General features: G+C 42.9%; 1 protein-coding gene across 8 annotated transcripts in view; it reads right to left on the bottom strand.

Moving 5' to 3' along the window:
* The window catches only part of THRB (thyroid hormone receptor beta), a 330,196-nt gene that overhangs the window by 13,856 nt on the left and 293,283 nt on the right, over nucleotides 1–23,057 (bottom strand). For all 8 annotated transcript variants that reach the window (XM_054595367.1, XM_054595374.1, XM_054595368.1 and 5 more), the window contains 4 exons: nucleotides 19,556–19,656; nucleotides 14,257–14,404; nucleotides 11,189–11,394; nucleotides 3,074–3,220 (listed from right to left, as the gene is read on the bottom strand). In XM_054595367.1, the coding sequence (XP_054451342.1) occupies nucleotides 3,074–3,220; nucleotides 11,189–11,394; nucleotides 14,257–14,404; nucleotides 19,556–19,656 (602 nt within the window). The remainder of the gene's footprint in view (nucleotides 1–3,073; nucleotides 3,221–11,188; nucleotides 11,395–14,256; nucleotides 14,405–19,555; nucleotides 19,657–23,057) is intronic.

The following is a 23,057-nucleotide window of genomic DNA, read 5'->3' as shown; positions in this document are numbered from 1 at the left end:
CATCCTGATTACCAATGTTTTGAACTCTGCATCTGACAGGTTGGTTATATCCATTTTGCTTAATTCTTTTTCTGGAGTTTTGTTCTGTTCTCTCAGTCGGCCTATTTCTTTGTCTCCTCAATTTGGCAGCTTCACTGTGTTTGTTTCTGTGTATTAGGTAGAGCTTCTTTGACTCCCTGTCTTAGTAGCATTGCCTATTGTTGAAGAGCAGACTTACAAATTTTGTGGGGCAGAACCTTAGGTACTCGCCAGGGTGGGACGACTCATTGGCTTTGTATGGGGAAAGAGGGTCTCATAGAGGGGACAATGTTGCTGCCTGGCTTCTGGAGGTTTGCCTGGGAAGAAGCTGTCTCCCAGCACTCGCCTTGTCTCCAGTCTCCTTACTCTCTCTCCATATGTCACTTGTGTCCTTCCAACTGTTGCGTTGGTGCTGAATCCCAGAGGGGGTGGCCTGAATAAGCCCTAAGTCCATGTGGGCCCTTTAAGACAAGTCTCCTGATAATCCAGCAGTTTCTTTCACCATCCCAACCCACACTGGTTTTTACAGCCAGAAGTTATGGGGATTTATCTTCCTGGTGCTGGAACCCTGGGCTACTGGGTGGTCTCATTTGGGGCTCATATCCCTCACTCCCAAGGTATCGCTCCCGATTTTATTCCATGACGTGAATGTGGGACCACCGGTTCTGCCTCTCTGTGCCTCTCCACATCTCTCCTTGTCTCTGCTCCTCCTACCCGCCTGGATGAATGTGGTTTCTTTAAATCCTAGGTTGTCAGACTTCCATATGACTCAATTTTCTGATTGTTCTGGGTGTTATCTGTTTTGTAGTCTAGATGCAATTTTTTTCTATAGTTGTGTGAGGAGACAAAGAGTGTTTACCTATGCCTCCATCTTGACCTGAAGTCAAGAGACACATTTTTCATTTTCATCAATAACTTTATTGATTTGGATATTTTGAGCATGTTGGCTGTCTCCTGCATGGTATAACATTGATTGTTCTCAATGAATGTCTCAATTTGATCACTATCAACTTGAACTGGTCTACGCAAACATGGAGCATTTGTCCAGTGACAAATCTCCAGCACAAAACTTTGATCAGTCACAGCACCTTCTCCATACACTTCATAAATCTTTCTTTTTTTTGTGTTTCAGTTGCATTTTTACTTTTCTTGAAATAATAAAGCATAACATGCCAAAAATATTGCTTAATTTCTTTCATCTTCAATATTAAAATGGCTACACAAAAATTCACCAATTTTGATGTTTTTTTAAAATGCATGCTGTTATGACAGCTGTCACAATACAATCTAGCAAAATTGTTTGGAATAAATTTAAAGACAACTTAGTATTACTAGAGACATCTTACAGAAAAAATCAAACAAAATTTTTGGCCAACCCAATATTTCATACTTTGTATGTGCGTGTGTGTGTGTGTGTGTGTGTGTGTGTGTGTATACACACATATTTATTTCAAAAAAACTAAAATAGTTTCCAAAACATCATCAGGTTATCTCTTGGTGGTATTACCATGAACCTTTATCTTTATTATGCTATATAAATATCGAATGACTATATATTATTTTTGTAATATCCTCTAAAATTTTAATAATGTTAATTAAAAAAAAGATGGTCAGAGTCATGGAACGCTCCACACCAAATCCAGATATAAGTCAGAATGCTTCTCCAGGACTCACTGTTCCCTCCTACAGTGGAGCTGGGGGTCAGAGGGAGGCACATCTCTCTCTGCTGGGTCTGGGGGTCAGATACCTGTGTCCTGAAGCCCACTGCTCTGTCCTTCTGGGTATGGCTTCTGTGCAGGCTCAGAAATAGGCAATGAGAAGTGTACCCATTAGTGTCTGAGGTTTGTCAGACTCCGGCTGGGCTCCCATCATTACAAACTCAAGAACACAAATAGGCTGGAAGCTGGGGGGTGGGGTGGGGACAGAATCATTGCATGTGGGGAAACTCAACTTCTGTATAGGTGAGACTAGATTCACATATCACGCGGGAGGCTCACAGCAGCACGTGGCCCTCTCTACCTGGTATCTTTCTGGGTCCCTGTGGCAAAGTGAAGAGTAATAGAGAGGCATCTGATGGGGTTTTTCAAAGGGAAAAACCCTCCAGAAAACATAACCAACAATACTTGATTCAAAAAAGAGGGTAGAGGCAGGATGGTAATGTAATGAATGAAATAATAATAGTATTAATGGCTAAAATTAATGGAATACTTACGATCCAGGCACTATCCAAGCATATACTATCCCATTTCAACTCCTCAGCAGCTCTAAGAGGTAGATTCTATTATGATTTCCATTAAATATCAGATAACCAAGGTTTGAACACATTTAACAACTTATCCAGGATTCTTGCCCATGCAGCTGACTGCGCGGCAGAACTGCTAACGTTACGGATGAGTGTCCCACTGGGCAAGTCTATGACCTCTGGTGGGTGAGCTCCTCAAGGTGCCCTGAGGATGCTCAAGGGCCAAGAAATGGTGAGCTTATCAGGAAAGAGGGTATATGTAAGGGGATAATAAGGTCTTGGCTCTGTGAGGGTCATTCTCTATTTTTGAGGATTAAGAAGCAACCGCATAACCATCTTGCTGGGATATACAGTTGAAAGAATATAGACTAAGGCTCAAACCATGGCCCCATATGTGGGTAAGTTAATCACTTTGACCTCAGTGTTCCACATCTGTAAAATGGGGATAATTGAAGCTACCTTGCCAATATGTTATAAGGACTGGATTAATTGTGGGCAAATTTGAGCATGGTAAGTAGGACATTGTAGGTGCTAAATAAATGCAAGTATTGCTATCATCTTCCCTATGCCTGGAGTCAGATGGATGGATAGGATCTTCACTGGCCTCATGTGGACAAGCTAATGAATGGTGACTGAGTAGAGAGGGTGGAGAAATAAAAACAAAACAGTGCATTTTCTCTTTGTACTGGCACTATTTTGACAGGACTAAGTCCTTACTAGTTAATATTATGTCATAAGTAATCTTCAGCATTCCTAGAAATTAATGGAGCTAGAATGAAAAACACTGTAGAAGAAAAAAAATCATTTCCTCACCTCACAAAACATAGGCAACTTTTTGGCAAAATCCACCACTCTGGTAATTGCTGGTGTGATGATTTTTGTAAAATGGCTGAAGGCTTCCAAGTCAACCTTTCCACCTTCTGGGGCATTTACTATTGGTGCTTGTCCAATATCTTCTGGCTGAGGAGGAGAGACAAGAAAGATTTGAATGATGAAGTTGCAGAAATCTGTATTCTAGTTCTCGCATGGAAGAAAAATCTGTTCTGAACTGCCAACCTGTACAGTTACCAGTTTATACAGTTTATTAACGAACTGCGTATTTTTCCATTTGTGTCCCTGAGCAAAGGGATATGCCTTGGCCATTGCTGTAATAGCCCCCAGTGATGCTATCCACAGGGATACTGTTGCAGAGAGAGAGGGAGAGATGGGGAGGGGGAAGCAGAAAAAAGGGGAATTTGGGTTCTACTTCTGAATGCACACAAAGGGTGTATACTTACACCAGGGGACATACATCCTAGGGCATTTTCAGAGCACCGTGCATTGTGATGTGCGTCTTTGTGTGCGAGGCGGGCTCAGGGTGGGTTGTGAGGGACGGGGCGGTGGGGAAGCCCTGGCAGACAGCACCATGTGGATTCATTCTTCCTCAGGGGTTCCCAATAAACTCCTGTTGGAGGAGGCTGGAGGGGGAGATCTTCAGACTGCCTATAGGCACTGAGCTGGGCGGCACTTGGCTACCTTGAGGCAGAGTGGGGATTTTGCTAGTAGTCAACGTCTCACCCTTTTCTGCTGTTCACTTACCTATGAGCAATCCTTGGCTTTGCTGCTCAAAGTGTGGTACAGTAGCATGGGTGTCACCTGGGGGTTTCTTAGAAATGCAGAATCTGAGCTTCCTCCCCAGACTTAATTGTGCAGAATCAGCATTCTAGCAAGCCCCCAGGCAGCTGCGCTGACATTGGCTCCCAGCGTCCACTCAGCCGTCTAGCTGCCCAGCCTGGCGTTCAGCGACTGCCACGGTGTGGCCTCCCACCTATCTCCTGTTGTTACCAGTGCTTCCTGCCAGGAACGGTCCTCTCCATTGCCCTTTCCTGTCGCTGTGATAATAACAACTACCATTTATCTGTGGCCTACCAGTGAGCCAGCTCCTTACTCTCACCTCTGATTGGCTGATGAGCGAACCATGCACAGGAAGGTCAAGAACAATCCCCTGAGGTCAGGACTTTGCACAGTAATCTTCCAGAAGTCTCATATTTCCCCCTATTTCAAGGCTTTGACACCCTGTACACTCTAACACCAGGGGACAGAATGTTTGTTCCTCTTCATACTTCCTTGGTCAGCCCCTCCCACTGTCTTCCAGGAAACTGTGAATGCGATCAAAGTGATCAGAGACAAAGGCCCCACCAGATGGTAGCCACCTTTGCCTAGAGCCGCGGAGAACAGACTGGAGCAGGCCTCCGGGGGTGGGAGGTGTCGGGGTGGGCTGAGGCGGGCAGGAGAAAGTGGTGCTGTGAGCGAGGGCAGCAAGGCTGAACCCCTCGCGGGCAGAGAGGCGAGGGCCCTGGCCGTGGCAGGGCTGCCGCTGCAGCGCCAAGCTTCACCGTGCAGCCGCATCGCCCGATTGCTGGGCGCCCACCCCAGCCTTCCTGACTCGGCAGGCCAGGGCGGAGCCTGGACATCGGCATTTCTGCCAGGTTCCCGGGGCATGCCGATGCTACTGGTCGGGGGACGCACACGGAGACCCGCTGGGACAGCAGGAACCACGTCTGGCTCAGGGGAATCCAGTTACCATATTTCTTCCCACATCTCCCCTGTTACTGTTCACATCTGATTTTTAGTAGGAAGAAAAGCAAAGAATGACTCTCTTTCTTGTTGCCAGGGCACCTGGGTCGACAGGAGTAGCCCATGCCCTCCAAGGGTGCGTCAGGAGGGTGGCGACGGCCTCGGGGAGGACTGTTCAATATGTTACCTAACAAACTCTGGTAGTGTTGACCTGTTTTGGGGGTCACCCAGCAGGTTCTTCTGTTCGTTTCATTTTACTTTTTAATTATTTGTTTTTAATTATTTAATTATTTGTACTCGCTACCCAGCAGCGAGTAGATAGGAAAGATATCTGGTTTTGTTGTGTTTTCATGACGATGTTTTGGGGTAACTGTTGGCATGGCAAGCCCCGGGAAGGCTTTGTTCTGCTGGCTGTCCGGATACAGGTGGAACTGATGGATTAATCACCTGGACAGCTTCTTTCTTTCTCTTTCTCACACAGATTGTGCTAAAGGAAAATACATTGCTGTTTCCCGAATCCTTCTGACCTCCTCACTGGTCTTTATAATTCCTCTTACCCTGAAAATGAGGCTCATTGCACCTGCCTTGTTTACTTTACACTCTGTTAAGAAGATCCACTGATAAACAGAATGTGAGCATACATTAAAAAAGGTAGGGAGTTTTATACACATACATGCACACAGACATACACACAGACACATGTGCACATAGACACACACACACACTTTTGGCCTGGTTGAACCCAAATATCTTCTCATTGAACACTGATAGATGTAATCGAATTGTATTTAAATGGTACTCAGTGGTTTTTGAAATGCGTGTGGGTTAATACTGATAGTTTCTATGTTTTGGGGGTATTTGAATTACTGCCTGTGACATCCTAAAGATGAGTAAAAAGAAGGGAAACTACACCAGGTCATATACAATTTCAATTGAACTTGAACTCCCAAATGTAACAATTTCACAAGATGTTCTGTTGAAAATAAATACCAGGGTAGAAAAAAAGATTTACTTTTAAGCCTCTGGGTATTCAATGGCAAATACAATTGCTAGCAGTAAAACCATATACAAAGTAGAATGCTTCTGTTATATCATTAAGGTTTATTTCCTTAATGGATCTTGGATACTGGAAAAAAAATATCACCTATGCTCGATCTGAGTTAACATACCAGGTACAAAAGGAGAGATGCGGTTTGTGTGCAGGCAAGGGCTCCGTCCTAGCTCAGCGTTAGAGGAGGCTGGTTTCACGCACATCAAGACTAGCTGGCTTTGAGCGTTGACTGCATCAGGACTGTTCAAGGTGAGTGGGAAATGGTGCCAGCTGGCCTGGTTGTAAGCGGCCGGCTCAGCGTTGCGGGCTTCTTCCCTTGAATCCGCAGCCCTCTGGCACATGCAGAGTGGGGTGGGGTCAGGCCTGACTCTCTCTTCCTCTGCTTGGCCATAGGGTGTCTTCTCTCACCTTTGTGAGGATGGGCAGGAAGACCCAGGCAAGGTAATTAATGGTCCCTGGGCCTTGGGACATTACTGCAGGGTCTCCTTTTGCCTGGGATGAGCAGGGACAGGACGGTGAGGGTGGTGACGGTAGAGATGATAAATAGACAGACTAACCATTTACATGGTTGCTAATGATATGCCAGGCACTTATACCTATACCTATAACTTTTGTATCATTTGGTAAGGGCATAAAGGCTGCTGAACCTTAGAGAGGTGAAGCAATGGGTCCGGAGTCACATAATTAAAAAGCCACAGAGGCAAGCATTGCACCCAGGTCGTCTAGTTCCGATCTCCATTCACACAGCTTCTAGACTACCCTGCCGCCTTCTGATGTACTTACAATAATTTTGGGCGACAGAAGCCTCCTTGTCTTGATTGCACTTGTCTCATGACCTATCCATGCAGACCATACACGGCCAGGCCACGCATCCTGTCTGACCCTCCTGCTAGGTCCCTTTCCAAGGCCGCCCAGTTGAGTGTGTGGGAAGTTAGACTGTAGCTCTGCTGGGGGAAAAGCAGGGTGGGCTGGCCTGGTTCTTATGGCCACGTTTCATACTTGGGAGAAAGATCCATCCAAAGCCACACCTTTGTATGCGAACTAAGGGATCAGAATAATAACACAATGTTAACAGACAATAATGTTGCTGGGATGGGGTTTGCCCCAAACCAAATGTCTCACCACCCCTGGGAGGTGAGGAGACAGTGCTTTCTCCTGTTTGGTATCAGAGGGTTCTTGTTCCTGTCTTGGGTCCACATTTACTGTTCCTCATCATTGTTATCACACACAGATCGTTGGTGATTAAACTGGGCACTTCTGTACCATCAGAGATTTGAGTGGATTAGAGAAAACTAGAAAATTGTACGATGTAAGTGCTTTTGGAAACAGTTTGACAGAGTGGCTTTAGAATTATGAAAATCTGCCTGGCTTTTGCAAAAGTGCCTCTTTGCCAATGACTCTTCATTCTCGGCACAAATGTGGATTTGAAACCCAGGCCACACCCCCAGTCTCTATTTCTGACATGAGTCCTGGTCTTAGTGGAAAAAATGATTTAAAAAAAGCTCCTTTTGGGAGTTTACTAAGTTACCTACCCATTACAGATAAATGAATATTTGTAGCTTTTATGACAACATGTGTTAATCCTTAATGATATATTACTCTTATTATTAACATAATGGGCCTCCTCGAATTCTATTTCAGACAAGATGGGCCATCATTACATGGAAATAAATAAAATAATATGCATAGCAGTATTGTAAGCAAAAATGGGCTATCAGCTACATAGGAGACATAAATCCTAATGTATAGAAGCCCATTCAGGACATGGATACCATTCAGCAAAGCTGTCTTTAATGAAGGCTTCCTAATGTCCTTGCAGGAATAACTCCCCCCAAAAGAGTGACAATTTCACCCTGAGCATAAATACTCAGTTGAGTCCATCCTTCTGCAGGGAGTATTTGTAAATATTTATTTGTAACCTGGCTGAGACACAGGCTTAAGTGTACTGCCTCTGAGGATGGGCTGGTAGAATTGCATGTTCTGTTTAATAAATATTCCTTGAGTTCTGTTCTGGTCATCTATTGCTGTGTAACAAACTACCCCAAAACTGAGCAGCTTAAAAACAACAAATTTTTACTCTCTCTTGCAGTTCTGGGGATTGGAGGCCTCAGCGGGGTGGTTTTCACTTGGGGTCACTTAATGCAGTTGTTGTCACATGGCACCAAAAGCTGGTGTCATCTGAAAGCTTCTTCACTCAAATTTCCAGTGCCAGGGTTGAGAATCTCCCCATGGGGTCTCTTCACATGGTTAGCTTGGGCTTCCTCACAGCATAGTGGTCTCAGGGTAGTTGGACTTTTTTTTTTTTTACATGGCAGTTAGTTTTCCTCAGGGGGACCAGGCGGCTTCCTCTCCAAGATAACCAGATGGAAACTACAAGGCTTCTTATGACACAGCCTGAGTAGTAGCTCTGCCCAAGTCCATTGTTTAAAGGTATCATGGACCAGAATCAGGGGGAGAGAGCAACAGACTCTCTCTCTCCATGGGAGAGAATGGGCTGTGTATACAGGGAGGAAAGACTCTAAAGGCAGCTAACATGGAGAAAAGCTACCACAAATTTTGACTACACATGGGATAGACCCTGGGGACAGTGCTGAATGAAACATGGTCTTTGTCCCAAGGAGGTGCAGGGCTGACCCCAAACACAGAAGGGGACAGGCTGATAGAAAGGAAGTTCGCTGTAGAGATAGGTGGGGCATGGGAGCATTCTGGTCCCTCCCAGCACCCACCCCTCTAAGAAAAACATGGCCTGGCGAAGTCATTATTTGTATTTGGATCAAGAGGGGCGACTTCTTGAACAGATCAAGCATCTCTGAAATATGCATTTCATGTCATCTCCCCAGGGGGCGCAGAGATTGGTGGGTCAAACAGCTGCTCTGTAAACATTACCCTCTTGAAGAAAACTCTCTTGTGCCTGGATAACCTCATGGCCCTGACAGAAAAATACTGCAAGTCATCCTGTGCCATATCTTCTGTGGTTCTTTCCACAGATGATCAGACTGATGAAAACTCTTAAGAGGCTCCAAGTGAAAGGCACAGACTTCGCTGGTTTTAATTACTAGAAGTTGTGTTGTCTTGTTGAAGAGACCGTGAGGCATGAAGAGGTCTGATTACATTTTTACCTCATAGAGTTGGTTTCTGAGCTTTCAGATCAGCTCAAATATTACCTCTCCAAAGAGGCCCTTTCTGATCAATCTGTTTAAGGAAGTGAAGTCTCTCCCACTTTCAGCTCACAATCACTCTGTCCCATCATGATGTTTATTTTCCTTATTGCACTTACCGCTACTTGCACTTATCTTGTTTCTTTAACCTTTACTGTCTGTCTCCTTCCATTGGAATATGGCTGAGCTTTCCCACCTCCTGGCATATAGTAGCAGCTCAATAAATGTTTTATTAATAAAAGAACAAATCTTTCAGTCTGGAAAGAAGCACTTTGGTGACCACTGAATTGGTTAGTTAGAGTAGTATCCATTCTCTTTTGGAAATAAAGAAAATAGAAGTGCAGGATTTCTTAGGAGAAGTCCAGGATGTGCTCCAAATCTTCCACTGAATTTGGGATTCAGCTTGGTCACTATTCTGAAATCAGATGGCAGTGGCAGGCCTGGGAGTGGCTTCCACAACATCCATTTATAGCTAACACATTTGGGGAAAGGATAGTTTTAGGCTTGGGATTAGGCAGGGTTCTATTTTGCTATGCCCCAACTATACTAGGTTAGAATTGGTCATCTATCCATAATTAGAGTTTTCTAACTGTCTGGCAGATATACCAGGGTATGGCTGAGGATGAAAGATTGGGGTGTTAAGAGGCTGCCCCTCCAAAGACATGATTTTTGAAGGCCCCAGGTTTGTGCAGGTGGCCAAGGTGAATAGTGTAGTGGTTTCGAGGATGGATTCTGGAGTGGGGCCGCGTCTGTCACAACTTACTTGCTGTGGGAGGTGTAGTAAGCTTCCTTAACTTCTCTTCCTCAGTTCCTTGCTCTGTAAAATGGGGATGTTAAGTATATCTATCTATAGGGTTGGGTTAGAGAGTTAATGTGTGGATGCACCTAGAACAGTACCCGGCCTTTGCAAAGGGCCATGGTGCATGTATGGTAACACTGTTGGTGGAAGACATCAACAAATTTTGACAGAACCTGCTCATTACAACAATGAAAGAAATTGTTTGGGGGCAGGTGGATTATGGGTAAGCCTTCCCCCCAAATTTCCTTTAAGGTTGTTATACTTTTTTAACCACACACACACACACACATACACACAAACACACACAATTCCATTTATAATGGCATTATAATGGTGATGTTCAGGTACAAGGACAATTATACCACTGTAACTTCTTGTCTGGGTAGGGAGGATACTGTAATGTACCCTGGAGGGACAAATAAACCCACAGAATGTCTGATGCTGGGGCCCAATGAGATACTCACAAAGGGTTCATGTCATAAACAAAGAGCAGGGTTTGTCCCTGCATGTCAAATGCCAGCTGGTGGGGGGATGGGCAGTCCATCTGGCAAGGCGGGTGGAGAGCCTGGACTTGGAACCACAAGACCTGAGTTGGCTTTTGGGCCTGGCTCAGCCATTTTCTAGTAACATGATATTGGGTGAGTTGCTGAAGGCCTTGGGCTTTGTTTACATATCTGTAAAATGGGAATAGTAATTCCAACCTCAAAGCATTGTGAAGTTCAAAGGAGAAATGAATGAGAAGGACTTTCACAATGGTTAGTTTGTATAAAAACACCAAACATTGATATTCCAAGGGTCTTGAAAGGCCTGTTTTCTCTACAAGCTCCCTCTCCACCCCCATCCTTACCCCCTCTTTCTATTGTCTTCCTGGCCTTGACACAATTTATTTTAAGTTAAACATTTTGACTCCTACTGACAGGAAAATGCCTTTGAGAAATGGGACACTTTGTTCTAGCGGTTATCTTAAAGGGAATATTTTGGAGCGAGTTTGGTGGACTAAGTAAGTGTGTAAATGGGCAACTGAGGGAGGAAATGAGTATAAAAAGGGAAGGATGGAAAGTCAAGTATTTTGCTTATTTACCCATGGCTGGCCTCACTAATAGCACAAGCAAACAGATAACATGGCCTTAGAAACTGCTCTAGAATTTAGTGACCCTGAAACAATAGATGATAGGAGTGACCTTTTTTCTCAGGCAGACCTGGGTTCAAATCCTGCCTCTGCCATTCCCTGACTTCTCAGAGCCCCAGTGTCCTTATCAATAACCTGGGCGGTAACCTCAGCACCCCAGGGCTGGGAGGACTGAGTGAGCTGAGGGCGAAAGCGCTGGCACGCAGCCGAGCATCAGCTGTGCCGGAAGCCTCACCAGGAATTTCCGTTTCTGCTTCCAGTGGCTGCCTTGGGCGTTGGTGGCCACGTGGGCTTCGGTGACGGTTTTGATGAGCTCCCACTCCTCATCGGTGGGCTCTGGCTTGTGCCCAATGGATTTCTGCAGCTCCTCCCGCCGTCTCTTCTCCCGGTTCTCCTCAATCAGCTTCCGCTTTGCCAGCCTCTTGCTGTCATCCAGTACCACTGGGAGAGGCAGAGGGAGACAAAAAACCCATGGATACTCCCAGGCACATGGCAGCCTGCACATCCCTGGACCGCTGATGTGCACATGGTTCGGTGGGGCCTACCGGGTTGGTCACATGGGGGCATTTTCTCCTTTGGCAGTAAACTGCCATTGACTGACTAATCATTGTCCAACATGAGCCCTAGCGCCAAACTCCCAGTGCCTAACCGGCTTTTCAAAACAAAGCCCTGGAGTAGCTGGATGCTGGGCATCCCAATTCCACAGAAGGTGGCCCTAAGTACAAACGAAGCAGAGAGAGGTCAAACCTGCCCATTAGTAAGTTCCCAGATGAGTCTGTCTAGCCAATCATCTGAATCCTCTCTTATAGTTTCTGTAATGCCCCTCCTTCCTCTAAGTGGCTCTTCCTAAGAACTTCCTTACTAAGAGAACTTAGGAGGTTGAAGGAAAGTTCAGTAGCAGTCAATGAGAGACTGATGATCCCACCCTCCCTTCATTAGCTCTTCATTAGCTTCCTTGAGGAATAATTGGACTGTGGCTGGGCCTATCTTGGGTTTCACAGGTGCTTGCTTTGCCTTACTCCCTAACCTGGTCAACCCTTACTGGTGGTAAACGAGTGCAGGCTTTGTATCTAGAAAGATCCAGGTTTGAATCCTGACACCACCACATTCTAGCTGTGTGACCTCGGGCAAGTTACTTAGGCTCTCTGAGCTTACATTTCTTCCCATATAAAATGGGATTGATAATACCCACTTCACAGGGTAGGCAATGTGACAATGCACTAAACATTCTCAGTAAACATAGCCATGATTTTTATCATTTATGCAGAAGGGAAATGCGAAAGGGAGGTAACAAGAAACCTATACTGTGGTTAATTTTCCAAATGAAACCATTTTGCCAGACTCTTAGTAACTATCAGCGGAATGGAAAGGCTGAGGTTTTACAGAGTCATAGTCTTTTAGGACCAGATGGGACCCTAAATATTATCTAGTCCAATTCCCTCCTGTCACAGAGGAGGAAGTTGACCCAGAGAGATGACGACTTGCCTAAAGTCACACAGCAAGTTCATGGCAGAGCCAAGGCAAGACCCAGGACTCCTGACTCCAGTCCTACAACATCATTGTCCTAGGGCCATTTCTTGAGGAAGGTGTGACCTGGTAGGAAAAGAAAAAAAGCAAAGATAGCAGGCAGCATCATACGTGCTTGGCTAGTCCACAAACAGGATAATGAAAAGCCCCAGATCACCTCGATTTGAATGGGTCACCCAAGAAAGGTGAGCATTGACAAATGTGGGAAATATAAATGAGCCCTGCCCTGGTATTTTAGTTCATTCATTAAAGGGAGAAGAGGGAGGGGGTTTTATGCATACCCCATTTACCAAATGCCTCTACTATGCCAGGAGGGTTGCCTCTGTTGGGCATTATCTAATTTATTCCTGAAAACAACCTGCCAAGTAGGAGATCACTTCACAGAAGGGGAACCAGAGATAAGTCTGACGGTCACACAGCTAGCAAGTGGCAGATCTGGGACACCCATGGTTCTTCTGACTTTAAAGCCAGAGCTCTTATAACATGTCACAAGCAAATAATGAATTCAAATGAATTCAAACCTCAGACGAACACTGAGTTTTTTTAACCTCATGAACATTCATATCTTTAAGTTCTCAATAAAACAATGAAATGGATACTTAATAATAAGAGTTCATTATAATGAACTGTTAATATAGCTGAGCATTTGATTTTTGGTCAATCATTTCACATACCCTTATCAGGCATATTGTTGGCAGTGGCTAAAAGCCTTTAAAAGATAAAGACAAAGAACACGCTTAGTCAGAGGTGGGATCAACCCAGGATTGTCAGCCTAACACTCTAACCCAACCCTCCTCTTTTTTAAGACTCCCCATTCTATCTTCTTTAATGGGCAAACCACAGATACTTTTGTTCTAGCTGAGAGAACCCTGTTAATCACATAAACATAAGCCATGATTATTTCCTCTTTCATAGGAAAAAAATCCTTAATGCATTCCTTTTTTCTTTCTTAATTTCTTGTCTTTCTTTTATTCTCCCAAATTAAAAAAAAAAACACGGCCAAAACTCAAGGTTGGAATCCTTCACTGATGTGCAAATAGTTTTTGCCTGGGGAGATCATTAACCCTCAGTCCTGGCAAAAGGGAGGCCCCAGTTCAGAAGGACACAATTGTTATTTTATTATCAGATTAATTAAAGTGGCTGGTGTAAATCCCTTCCACAGTGTGGGGAGAAGAGACCTGGATGGCAGCTAATCTCCCACCATATGCTGTGGCACTTAGAACGCTGGGTAGGACGACTTCAGCTTGGAATGTTTTCCCGTCTAAAAATATACCACCCAACCAACAGCAGGTGACTCATGTAATAGCTCTCGGCTTCACATTCTTCAGAAATTTCTGATCATGATGTTTTCTGCCAGTGCCCCATCTCCAAAAATGGCCACAAAAGTAAATTCCTGTCTCTGCTTTTGAAAAAATAGTAGGACTCGTCCATGAGGCTTTTGCCACATCAATGCTGAGTGAAAAAGTAGACCTTACCGAGGTGAATGGATAAGACCTCTCATTTGTAATCTTTGTTGCAGGCAGAGTATTACTAACAGTCTTGCAAACATGACAGGGATCTTTTAACCACTTTCCCTCACCCATGATCTGGACACCTTGAGTTAGGAGCTAATAAGGGATAGGTAGGGTGGAGACCAGTTAGCAACGACTGTGGGAATGTCAGGTGTCTTCCTTCTGCCCACCTGGGTTCCTGCTTGCTTTTCTGCCTGGCCGATCTTGAACCCAACCTTTCTCCAATCAACACCCCTTGAATATAAGGCAAAAGAAGGCTACTTACAATCTGTTGCCATGCCAACGTAGATGCATTTTTTAAAGCGACATTCCTGGCACTGATTTCGTGTAACTTTGTCTATGACACATTTTCCTTCATATTTACAGGAATAGGATGGATGGAGATTCTTCTGAATGGTTCTTCTAAAGAAACCCTACATGAAAAAGAAAGACCCAAGACAAGTTTCATATTTTCTAGAAACGTATGACTCCAGAATTTTGTGTCTACATAGCTGTGATGGATTGCTTTGGATCTTACCTGTGTATGGGCCTACAACTCTACTTATTCAAATATAGGACAACTGGATCAAAATGAACCTGAAGAATTCTAAATCTGAGCTGAAGATGTCACAGGACTACAGAGTTACCATCCTTTTGGCATTTGTTGAAGGAAAAGAGGCTGATGGAAAAAATCTTGTGTTTGTTTTTATTTTTTTAAACATTGAGTAATAGAAATAAATTATATTATTTCATTTCATAGAGTGCCATCATTGTGCTGCTAAATTAAGCTATGAAGAGATTTGCTGTACTTTATACTGGAGAATAAATGAGCTGGATACTTGCAGTACTGTGTCATCATAATTTAATCATTTAGTAATTAAATGAATATAACTGCCTCTAGAGATCTAGTGTAATTCTTGTTTTTGACTCTTGAGATGATCATAATCAGCTCAGATAGTCCTTGAAACAACAGTACTTGGAGATAGAATAGAACTTTTCAGGTTCTCTACTAAATTCTTCCCATAGCTCAGAGCATTGGGATCTTTCCTTCCAGCACACTCTTTTTCCATAATATCTGTTGACATACACCCTAAAGCACAATATGTCTCTGCCTTTCTTAAGGCATGGAAAACACCCCTGTAAAGTTTCCTGAGGATAACATTTTGTTCCAGGTTTAGGTGGCTTATGTAACTCTCTCAACAGTGTGTTATACTAGAACCTTTCTGGACACGACACTTAAGCCTTGGCAACTATACTTCAGTATTGTAGGAATTAACAATGGCAGGGGGCACTTCTTGTGAGGAGCACATCGCAAAGTGCTGCAGACACTTATCTTCTGTCTCTTTTACAACGTTATGGAGTTGGTACTCAATACCTCCATTCTAGGGGTTAAGAAACAAAGCCGCAGACAGGTTAAATCACTTGTCCAAAGTCACATGGTGAGTGCAGGCTGGACCTCAGACTGGAGCCCAGGAGTTGGACTTCTAATCTTATTTACTTGATTACTTATATGATATAAATATAAACTGAATCCAATTTTACTGTGTTATTTAAATGTTTTAGATGAGCAGATTATAAATAGTCCCCTCTAACTCACCCCTCAAAAAAAAAACAACACCCTTCATTTTAGTGGACTAGCAAGGCAAAGTGCATTTTAAAAAATGTTGTCAACTAAAGCTTAAGTGGGACCTCTAACTTGGTTACAAAAATTATGGGAATAATAAATTGACCTCGATGAAGCCCGAATTTTAATTAATCTGTTTAGCTTTTCTTGGCTTCGATTATGTACACATACCACTTAGAGTTTTCTCACTCAGACACAAGAGCTCTTCTTACGAAGAAAACATCAAAGGTAGGATTTTATACTGGGCAAAGAGGAATAAAACGAAATAATGAGAGCAGTAACTGCAGCAAATGGACTTGATTTTGGGGCATGTGTGTGCAAGTTCTAACAGAAAATCTGTCTTACTGTATCTGGGTTTTGCATTGTCACACAATTGAGTCCATTAGTTTGAATGATGTTGATACACTGCTACAAGACTCACTAAATCACACGCGGTGCTGCTGTTTGGCACCTTGGCAGCGCTTCCCTGCAAAGGAAGTCCAAGGTGGGCAAATGACGCTAAAGCATGAATGCCAGGGCATGGCACGGAGTGGAAAATAAGCTTTCCTGCGCCCCCCACCCCCCCACAACCACATCCTCGATCTCTGTTACCCTCTGTCCAGTCCACTGTGCAGGGGCTACCCTTGCCTGGAGGGGAAAGAAACCAGGAGACTCCAGGCAAGGAGTCATAGGTCGGAGGCAGGGCGGGGAGGGGCTGGGTAGCTTACCTCCTTCTAGAGGAGGCCAAGTTTCCCTAGAAGAGGAAACACCCAAGTTCAGGCAGCCACCGAGAATGTGGACATGCTGCTGTGAGTGTAGGGCCGTTGATGTTCTATCCGAGGTCGGGGAGACTCTTTCTTGCTCACACTCTGACGCTGACTCACGTTTTAGGGGGATGGGGCACATACTGAAGAGTCACACAACACTAAGGGGAGCATGAGGTGCTATATACTGGACATGAGAGTAACATTAATTTTTCCAAAAAGGTTACTCAGTGAATTTTTAAATGAAACAAACACAATATTTTATACTTTGCTTATTTTGAAAAAAGTGTTCAGGTGGCAGGCTCTGCTATTCATTGTGCCATCTTCTCTGTGGCTTTTATCTGTGATGGCTTTTCTTGGGCCCTTCAGGGACCAAATCCCTTTTAATATGTTGGCCTCCTCTAAGTTGTAATAAAAATATTTTGACATGTGATGGGGGACCACTTTATTTGGGTAAATGTAAAGATGCTAGGTTTCTTTTTTTTTAAAAAAATATTTAATTAACTTATTTTTAGATAGAGGGGAAGGGAAGGAGAAAGAAAGAGAGAAACATCAATGTGTGGCTGTCTCTCATGTGCCTCCTACTTGGGACCTGGCCTGCCACCCAGGCTTGTGCCCTGACTGGGAATCAAACTGGCAACTCTTTGGTTTGCAGGCCTGCACACTCAATCCACTGAGCCGCACCAGCCAAGGCAGTTTCTTAGCTTTAAAAAAATGACAACATTAAGTCCCAGAAGTGAATGAACCAGGATGGAAAATGTTTAAGTAGTCTATTTATAAAAAATCTTTTTGAGATGAACTGACAAAAGAAATGTCCCAGCAACTGAATAAGGACACATATTTCATCGACGATTTGTTGGTGAGCGAAGGTTCTGCTTTTATAAATCAACATCAGACACGTCTCCCTGCATTTTGAGAAGACGGGGCTCCATTTCTTCGTGGTGTGAGGTGATGCTGAGTGTCACCTTCCTAGTTCAATATTTGGGCAACTCTTAAAAAAGCGTTTAGTCTTACTTTAAAATAACACTTATTGTGGGGCATTACCAACATTTTCTACAAAAGATACAAGAAAACTAGTCCATCAAAGCACACAAAACATCTCCAGAAGATTTTCACTGTCCTCAAGGAAAAAAATGATTCTCCTTATATACATTGCAAGTGTGGGATAGAAATATTTTTAAATGACAAATCCGAATAAACAAAATGTAAACTATAATCTTTTAAAAAAATCTTTGGCCCACACTTAAACACTGTCTTTCATTTGAAAAACTCGTCTTTTTTCAAGATATTTTGTCCTCACATCAAACAATCTGTATAACTACCCTAGAAAGGCTTCTTTTTGATTTTAGAAATGAGGTAATCCTAGGAGATAAAGGCAGAAGCTGAGAAATCCAGCTTTATCCTACATGATTTTTTTCTCTTAAGTAAACCTCAGTTGAATCAGGCCCCAAATATCCTGTGATTTAGGGAAAAGAGGCTAGTGGATTTCTTGATCACCATGAAAATGTATGTGGGGCAGAATCGCAGGTTAATATGCTTGATTCGTTTAAGTCAGTTGCTAAATGAGCATTAAGTCTTCTCTGTAGGGCACATTCAGTCTTTAGAGTCATTTTGGGAGTTGGTTATTGAATGTAATTTTCATTAGGTTCTCTCCCAGAATTCAAAATTTACCATTTGAAATTGATTTGAAAGAATCTCACTGCTGCATAATTAGGTTGGTAAAGCCTTATGAACTGGGGGCTAATTTAGGAAAAAGGTCCATTTGAATTATTCAGCTTTTGAAATAAGAGAATATATCTAAAGCAGTGCAGTTTTATTATTTTCAAATCAAGTCAATAAAACTGTGCTTTCAAAAGACTGTCTGCAAGTTCCCCAATTAGTAAATAGCCAGGACTTATTTGTAATTGGTTCCATTAAACTCCTTAAAACATTATTTTTATAGATGTAGCAGGAACCTTTAGTCTAGTCTTTGTTAAAACATTAAAAATTCCAGATCAAAGGGGTCTGGATGAATGAGAACATATTCCATCACATTCCAAATTGCAGATGTAAGGCCTTGGGACCTTAGAAATGACTCTTCCCAATGGATGTGGCAGGCCCTTAGCAGGTTTCTGCTAAGTGTTTCCTAATTTCAGACATAAAAAGTAGGGAATTTGCAGGGAAAATAGTTCCATTGGGCACCTCAGCTTGAAACTGAGCTAACATGTTGATTTTTGGGGTTTAGGGTCAAAGGTCAGCAGGAAAGGGGGAAGGAGAGGGAGAGGAGGTAGGGTGGGTGACGGAGGAGGGGAGCCCGAACTGTTTTATAAATTTGAAAAAAACTTTTGTTTTAGAACTTACATCTTGTGGTAATTTTGTTTTAAATGTAAAAGGTAATGAAACATTTAACAAGAAAAAATGTAAGAAGCCTTTCCCTGACTTAATATACTTCCTCCTTTATGAAACATTAGTTGAAGGCTGGCTATAGCCCTGAGTTAAGCTTTATTTATCTTTATAGTAGACTTTCTTTTTGAGGCTAGCTTGTTGGACCAAAAGATGTTGGTCAGAAAGCTCATCTTAATTTTGATGACAAATTGTAAGTAGGCAAATTTAGGCTCCCTTTCAGAAAGTGAACGGACTTGATTACTGGTATATTCTTGTGAAGTATCTCTTGAAGGTAGGTCTGCAGGGACTAAAATAAGCTGATGGAGGACCAGAATTTACTTATTGACTGCAGGCTGTGCAGAAAGCCAATTTGGGTAATTTCAGAACATAACTGAATTTAAGTAGTCTCAAAGATATTCTCTAATGGAGACCTTAAAAGGAAGCATATTCCCCCAGATTAATAGAGGCAAACAGCCTGTGGTAGAGCAAGCTCTGTCTCCTCAAAACACTGGAGGTAAAACAGGAAGAGAAAGGATAATTTCTTGGGATGATAACATGGTGTATCTATGCATTTTAAAATGCAAAGTGAGAATTTTGTTAATTTCTTCTTACTTCATTATCTCCTTGTCTAAAAAAATCAGACATTACACTCTCCCCAAAATTCATGTAGTTATTTTGATTTTGAAAAAAAAAATATAGTTCTTGAACATGGCAAAAAATGAAGAGGACAACCAGACAACCAGCTGGAAGATCACATGGTTCTAATTTCCGCATTCTGAGTCCGGGGAGGGCAGGCTTGGGGGTGGGGGGCGGGGGGCAGGCGCCTGGAGCTGGGCTGAGCCCGGGGCAATTACCTTGCAGCCTTCACAGGTGATGCAGCGGTAGTGATACCCAGTGGCTTTGTCACCACACACCACACAGAGCTCGTCCTTGTCTAAGTAACTGGGGATATACCCTGTGAAGGCGGAAGAAAGGGGAACATGAGAAAGTAATATCATGCTACAGTCAAAACCGCAAGCCAGGAGGAGGGTGAGGAGGGGACAGGGGGTAAGGTGGGCGACAGAGGAGGTGAGGCAATTATTTTATACATTTAATGCAATTTTTGCCTTAGGATCTATTTCTCCTGATTACTGAGTTTTAAATAGAAAAAGTAAATAAAACATTTAACAGGAAAACATTTCAGAAGTCTTTCCCTGACTTAATATATTTCCCCAGTATCTTATCTGGCATTTGATCTCACACTTACAGAGCTAACGTTGGGCCCAGGATTCAGGAGTGCCTTGCCTTAGAAATAGATCGCTTTTGCAGGGCACGTGGGAACATGCCCACAGGCTGCTGGAGCCCATGAGTCATGCAGAGAGGCCAGGATTTGGGACACCTGGAGAGCTTGAGATTCTGGGTAACACAGTCTCTTTCATAAAGCTTATTTTAGATCCTATTCTTAGAAGACTTGATCCACTTTGAAATCAAGGCACTCTGTGAATAAATTCAGAAAACTTTAGAGCTGGAAAGGTCCTGGGAGAGCATCAAGTACTTCTGAGGTGAACAGGCCTTCAGAAGTTTGTCCTCTTCAGGGCCACCCCAGGAGGTAACAGCAGGGATTAAACCTAGGTCTACTCGACTAACTTCTCGTCCTGCAGTATAAGTTGTGCTGGTTGTGTGTGTGTGTGTGTGTTTTGTAACAATAGACAGTTAACTTTTAAGTAGAATGAATAAGGCCATCTAAAAATAAATTTGGTAAACTTGTGATATTGTGATACACAACCCAACAACATTGGGTAGTGTGAAATAACAGGGGTTCTGTTTATTAAGAGAGAACAAATCCAACCATGACAAATCCATAGATACAGAACTAAGAGTGTGCTACTCTGTTATGTTCCTTGACTCAGGAAGCTAACGTTTCACAACAAAAACAAAAGCAGTTTACTTCCCAGCTGCCTTTGCCTCTTTCTTTTCACTTATAGATGGTGTCCAAACAAGAAACAGATTCAGAAGGGAAAGTTCAGTTTCACGTGTATCAACAATTCACCATAAAAGCACACAGTTTTAATAAGACCAAAAAAATCAAAATGAAGGCTGATTTGTTGGGCTGCGGAGAAGGGCGAAGCTGCGAAAACAAAATCACTCTTTCTCCTGATCATGGGTCCCTTATGAAGTCCTTTGGCCAGTGAACTCTTTCTGGTTTCATTAAAGATTAGCCAGGTTGAAATGACAGATGACTTCGTCGTTTTACCAGATCTTTTGTTAAACTAGGTCACCGAGGGCTAACCTTTCAGAACAAAGTTATAAAGAAAATAGAAGAAAATGATTCCTTTTCACAACTTTTTAGAAATTACTTTGCTCAGACTTTATTTTTTATAAAAATGTCCCTTCTCGGGAGAGAGATAAATGACTTCGAAGTGGGATTTGGTCATGTGTAGGATTATCTTTTTAAATATCACAGCCTTTCTCAGTTTACTTCTGCGGTGTGGAAACCACAAGTCATCTGTTGAGTTTGCTTCAGGGTTTCAAACCTCTCATCAGGCATTTTAATAAAGAGTTCTGGGAGGGATTCAGGCAGGGGAAGAAAAAGGAGACTGCAAGATTTGTATGTTTAACAAAAAATTCATCTATGAATTCGGAAAACATTCATTTAGCATCCACTCTGTGCTTAGCACCGTGCTAGGTCCTGAGAATATAAAGACAAATAAGATGTGGTTTATTTCTTTGAGAAAAATACAGGATGGGGCAAGAGCAGGTTTACAGTGTTTGTATGGAAAAATAATATAACAATTAATAAATAATATATAAGAATAAACTCCACGTTTTATGTATCCACAAATGTAAATCTATTTTTGCCCCACTCTGTATGTGTAAGCAACTGAATCCTGTATTTCCAGTCCTGGTCATTTCTTAATGAGAGAGAGAGAAAAAAAAAAGGTGACAGTGAAGGAAAAGAACATGAAAAGATGCTCAACACCACAGCAAGGAAATTCAAACCCCGATGAGGTACCAATTGACTTCCTCTAGGATGGTTATGGTGAAAATGACAGGAAGGAGCAAATGTTGGCGAAGATACAGAGAAGCTGGAAATCTCAGATCCTGCTAGTAGGAATATAAAATGTGCTTTGAAAAACAGTGTGGCAGTTCCTCAAAATGTTAAACATAAAGTTGCAAATGACCCCGCAACTCCGCTCCTAGGTATATATACCCGTGAGAACTGAAAACCTGTGTCCACAGAAAACCGTGTATGTGGCTGCTCAGAGCAGCCTTATTCAGACAGAATGTCCAAAATGTGGACACAACTCATATGTCTGTCCAATGGTGAATGGACAAACCAAAGGCGCTATACTCACACCATGGAATATTATTCAGCCATAAGAGGAGTGAAGTACAATTATATGCAACAAAACAGATGCATCTTGAAAACTATATGCTAAACGAATGAAGCTACTTGAAAGACCACATATTTTACAATTTCATGTACATGAAATGTCTAGAATAGGCCAATCTATAGATGCTGAAATTAGATAAATGGTTGCCAAGGCCTGGAGGGTGGGAGGAATGGGAAGTGACTGCTGAAGAATACAAAGTTTCTTTTCAGGGTAAAGAAAATGTTCTGGTATTGTGTAGTGTTGACGGCTGCTCAACTCGGTGGATATACTAAATACCATTGGATAAAAAAACATTGTTTTGTATGGACATATTTTGTATACTTTAGATGTGTGCATTTTATGATATGTGAAATATGTCTCAATAAAGCTGTTATTAAAAAACAAAGAAATGAAGGCAATACAAGAGGGTGGTTCCATTTGATAAAGATTTATATAGGTAATACTATGGGCTAGGCAATGTGCCAAGGATCTAAAAGTGACTGCTTTAATTTCGGGGGACACTTTCAGTGCAGTGGGGAAAACAGAAGAGATCACCTGCATATGATGCGGGAGACACTGGGAGAGGGCTACGTCCAGAATCACAAAAGGGAAACCTTGGAGGAGCCTTCCCGCCTGCCCCTCAGCTGAAGCCCGGGTTGGGGGCGCCCATACCTCCTTGTGCTTCCCCAAGAGCAGCCCTTTATTATCTGCACTGTAACTACGGTGAGCTTTTCCCTCCCTTAGCCTGTAATCTGTGACTCACAACAGATTTGTATAATTCCAGCTAGAGGGCAGGGATCCTGTCACTCGTGCTGAAACCCAGGCGTCTGGCACCTGCTTCCTTTGACGGCTGCCTCAGTTTTTCAACATAGCTGTTATCTGCGAATGGCAAAGAATGTAAGGGCAGGGGCGGGGGTGGGGAGGTTGGGGAGCGTCTATCTGGAACCTACAGATGGAAAGGACTAAAGACCTCAGCAAGGGTTTTTGAAAGAGATGGTAATGC

The sequence above is a fragment of the Pteronotus mesoamericanus genome, unplaced genomic scaffold (assembly GCF_021234165.1).
Source record: "Pteronotus mesoamericanus isolate MK-2021 breed Mesoamerican mustached bat unplaced genomic scaffold, CSHL_Meso_final scaffold_54, whole genome shotgun sequence".
NCBI lineage: Eukaryota > Metazoa > Chordata > Mammalia > Chiroptera > Mormoopidae > Pteronotus > Pteronotus mesoamericanus.
Note: the sequence above shows the minus strand (reverse complement) of the source record. Positions and strands in the feature narration are given on the sequence as shown.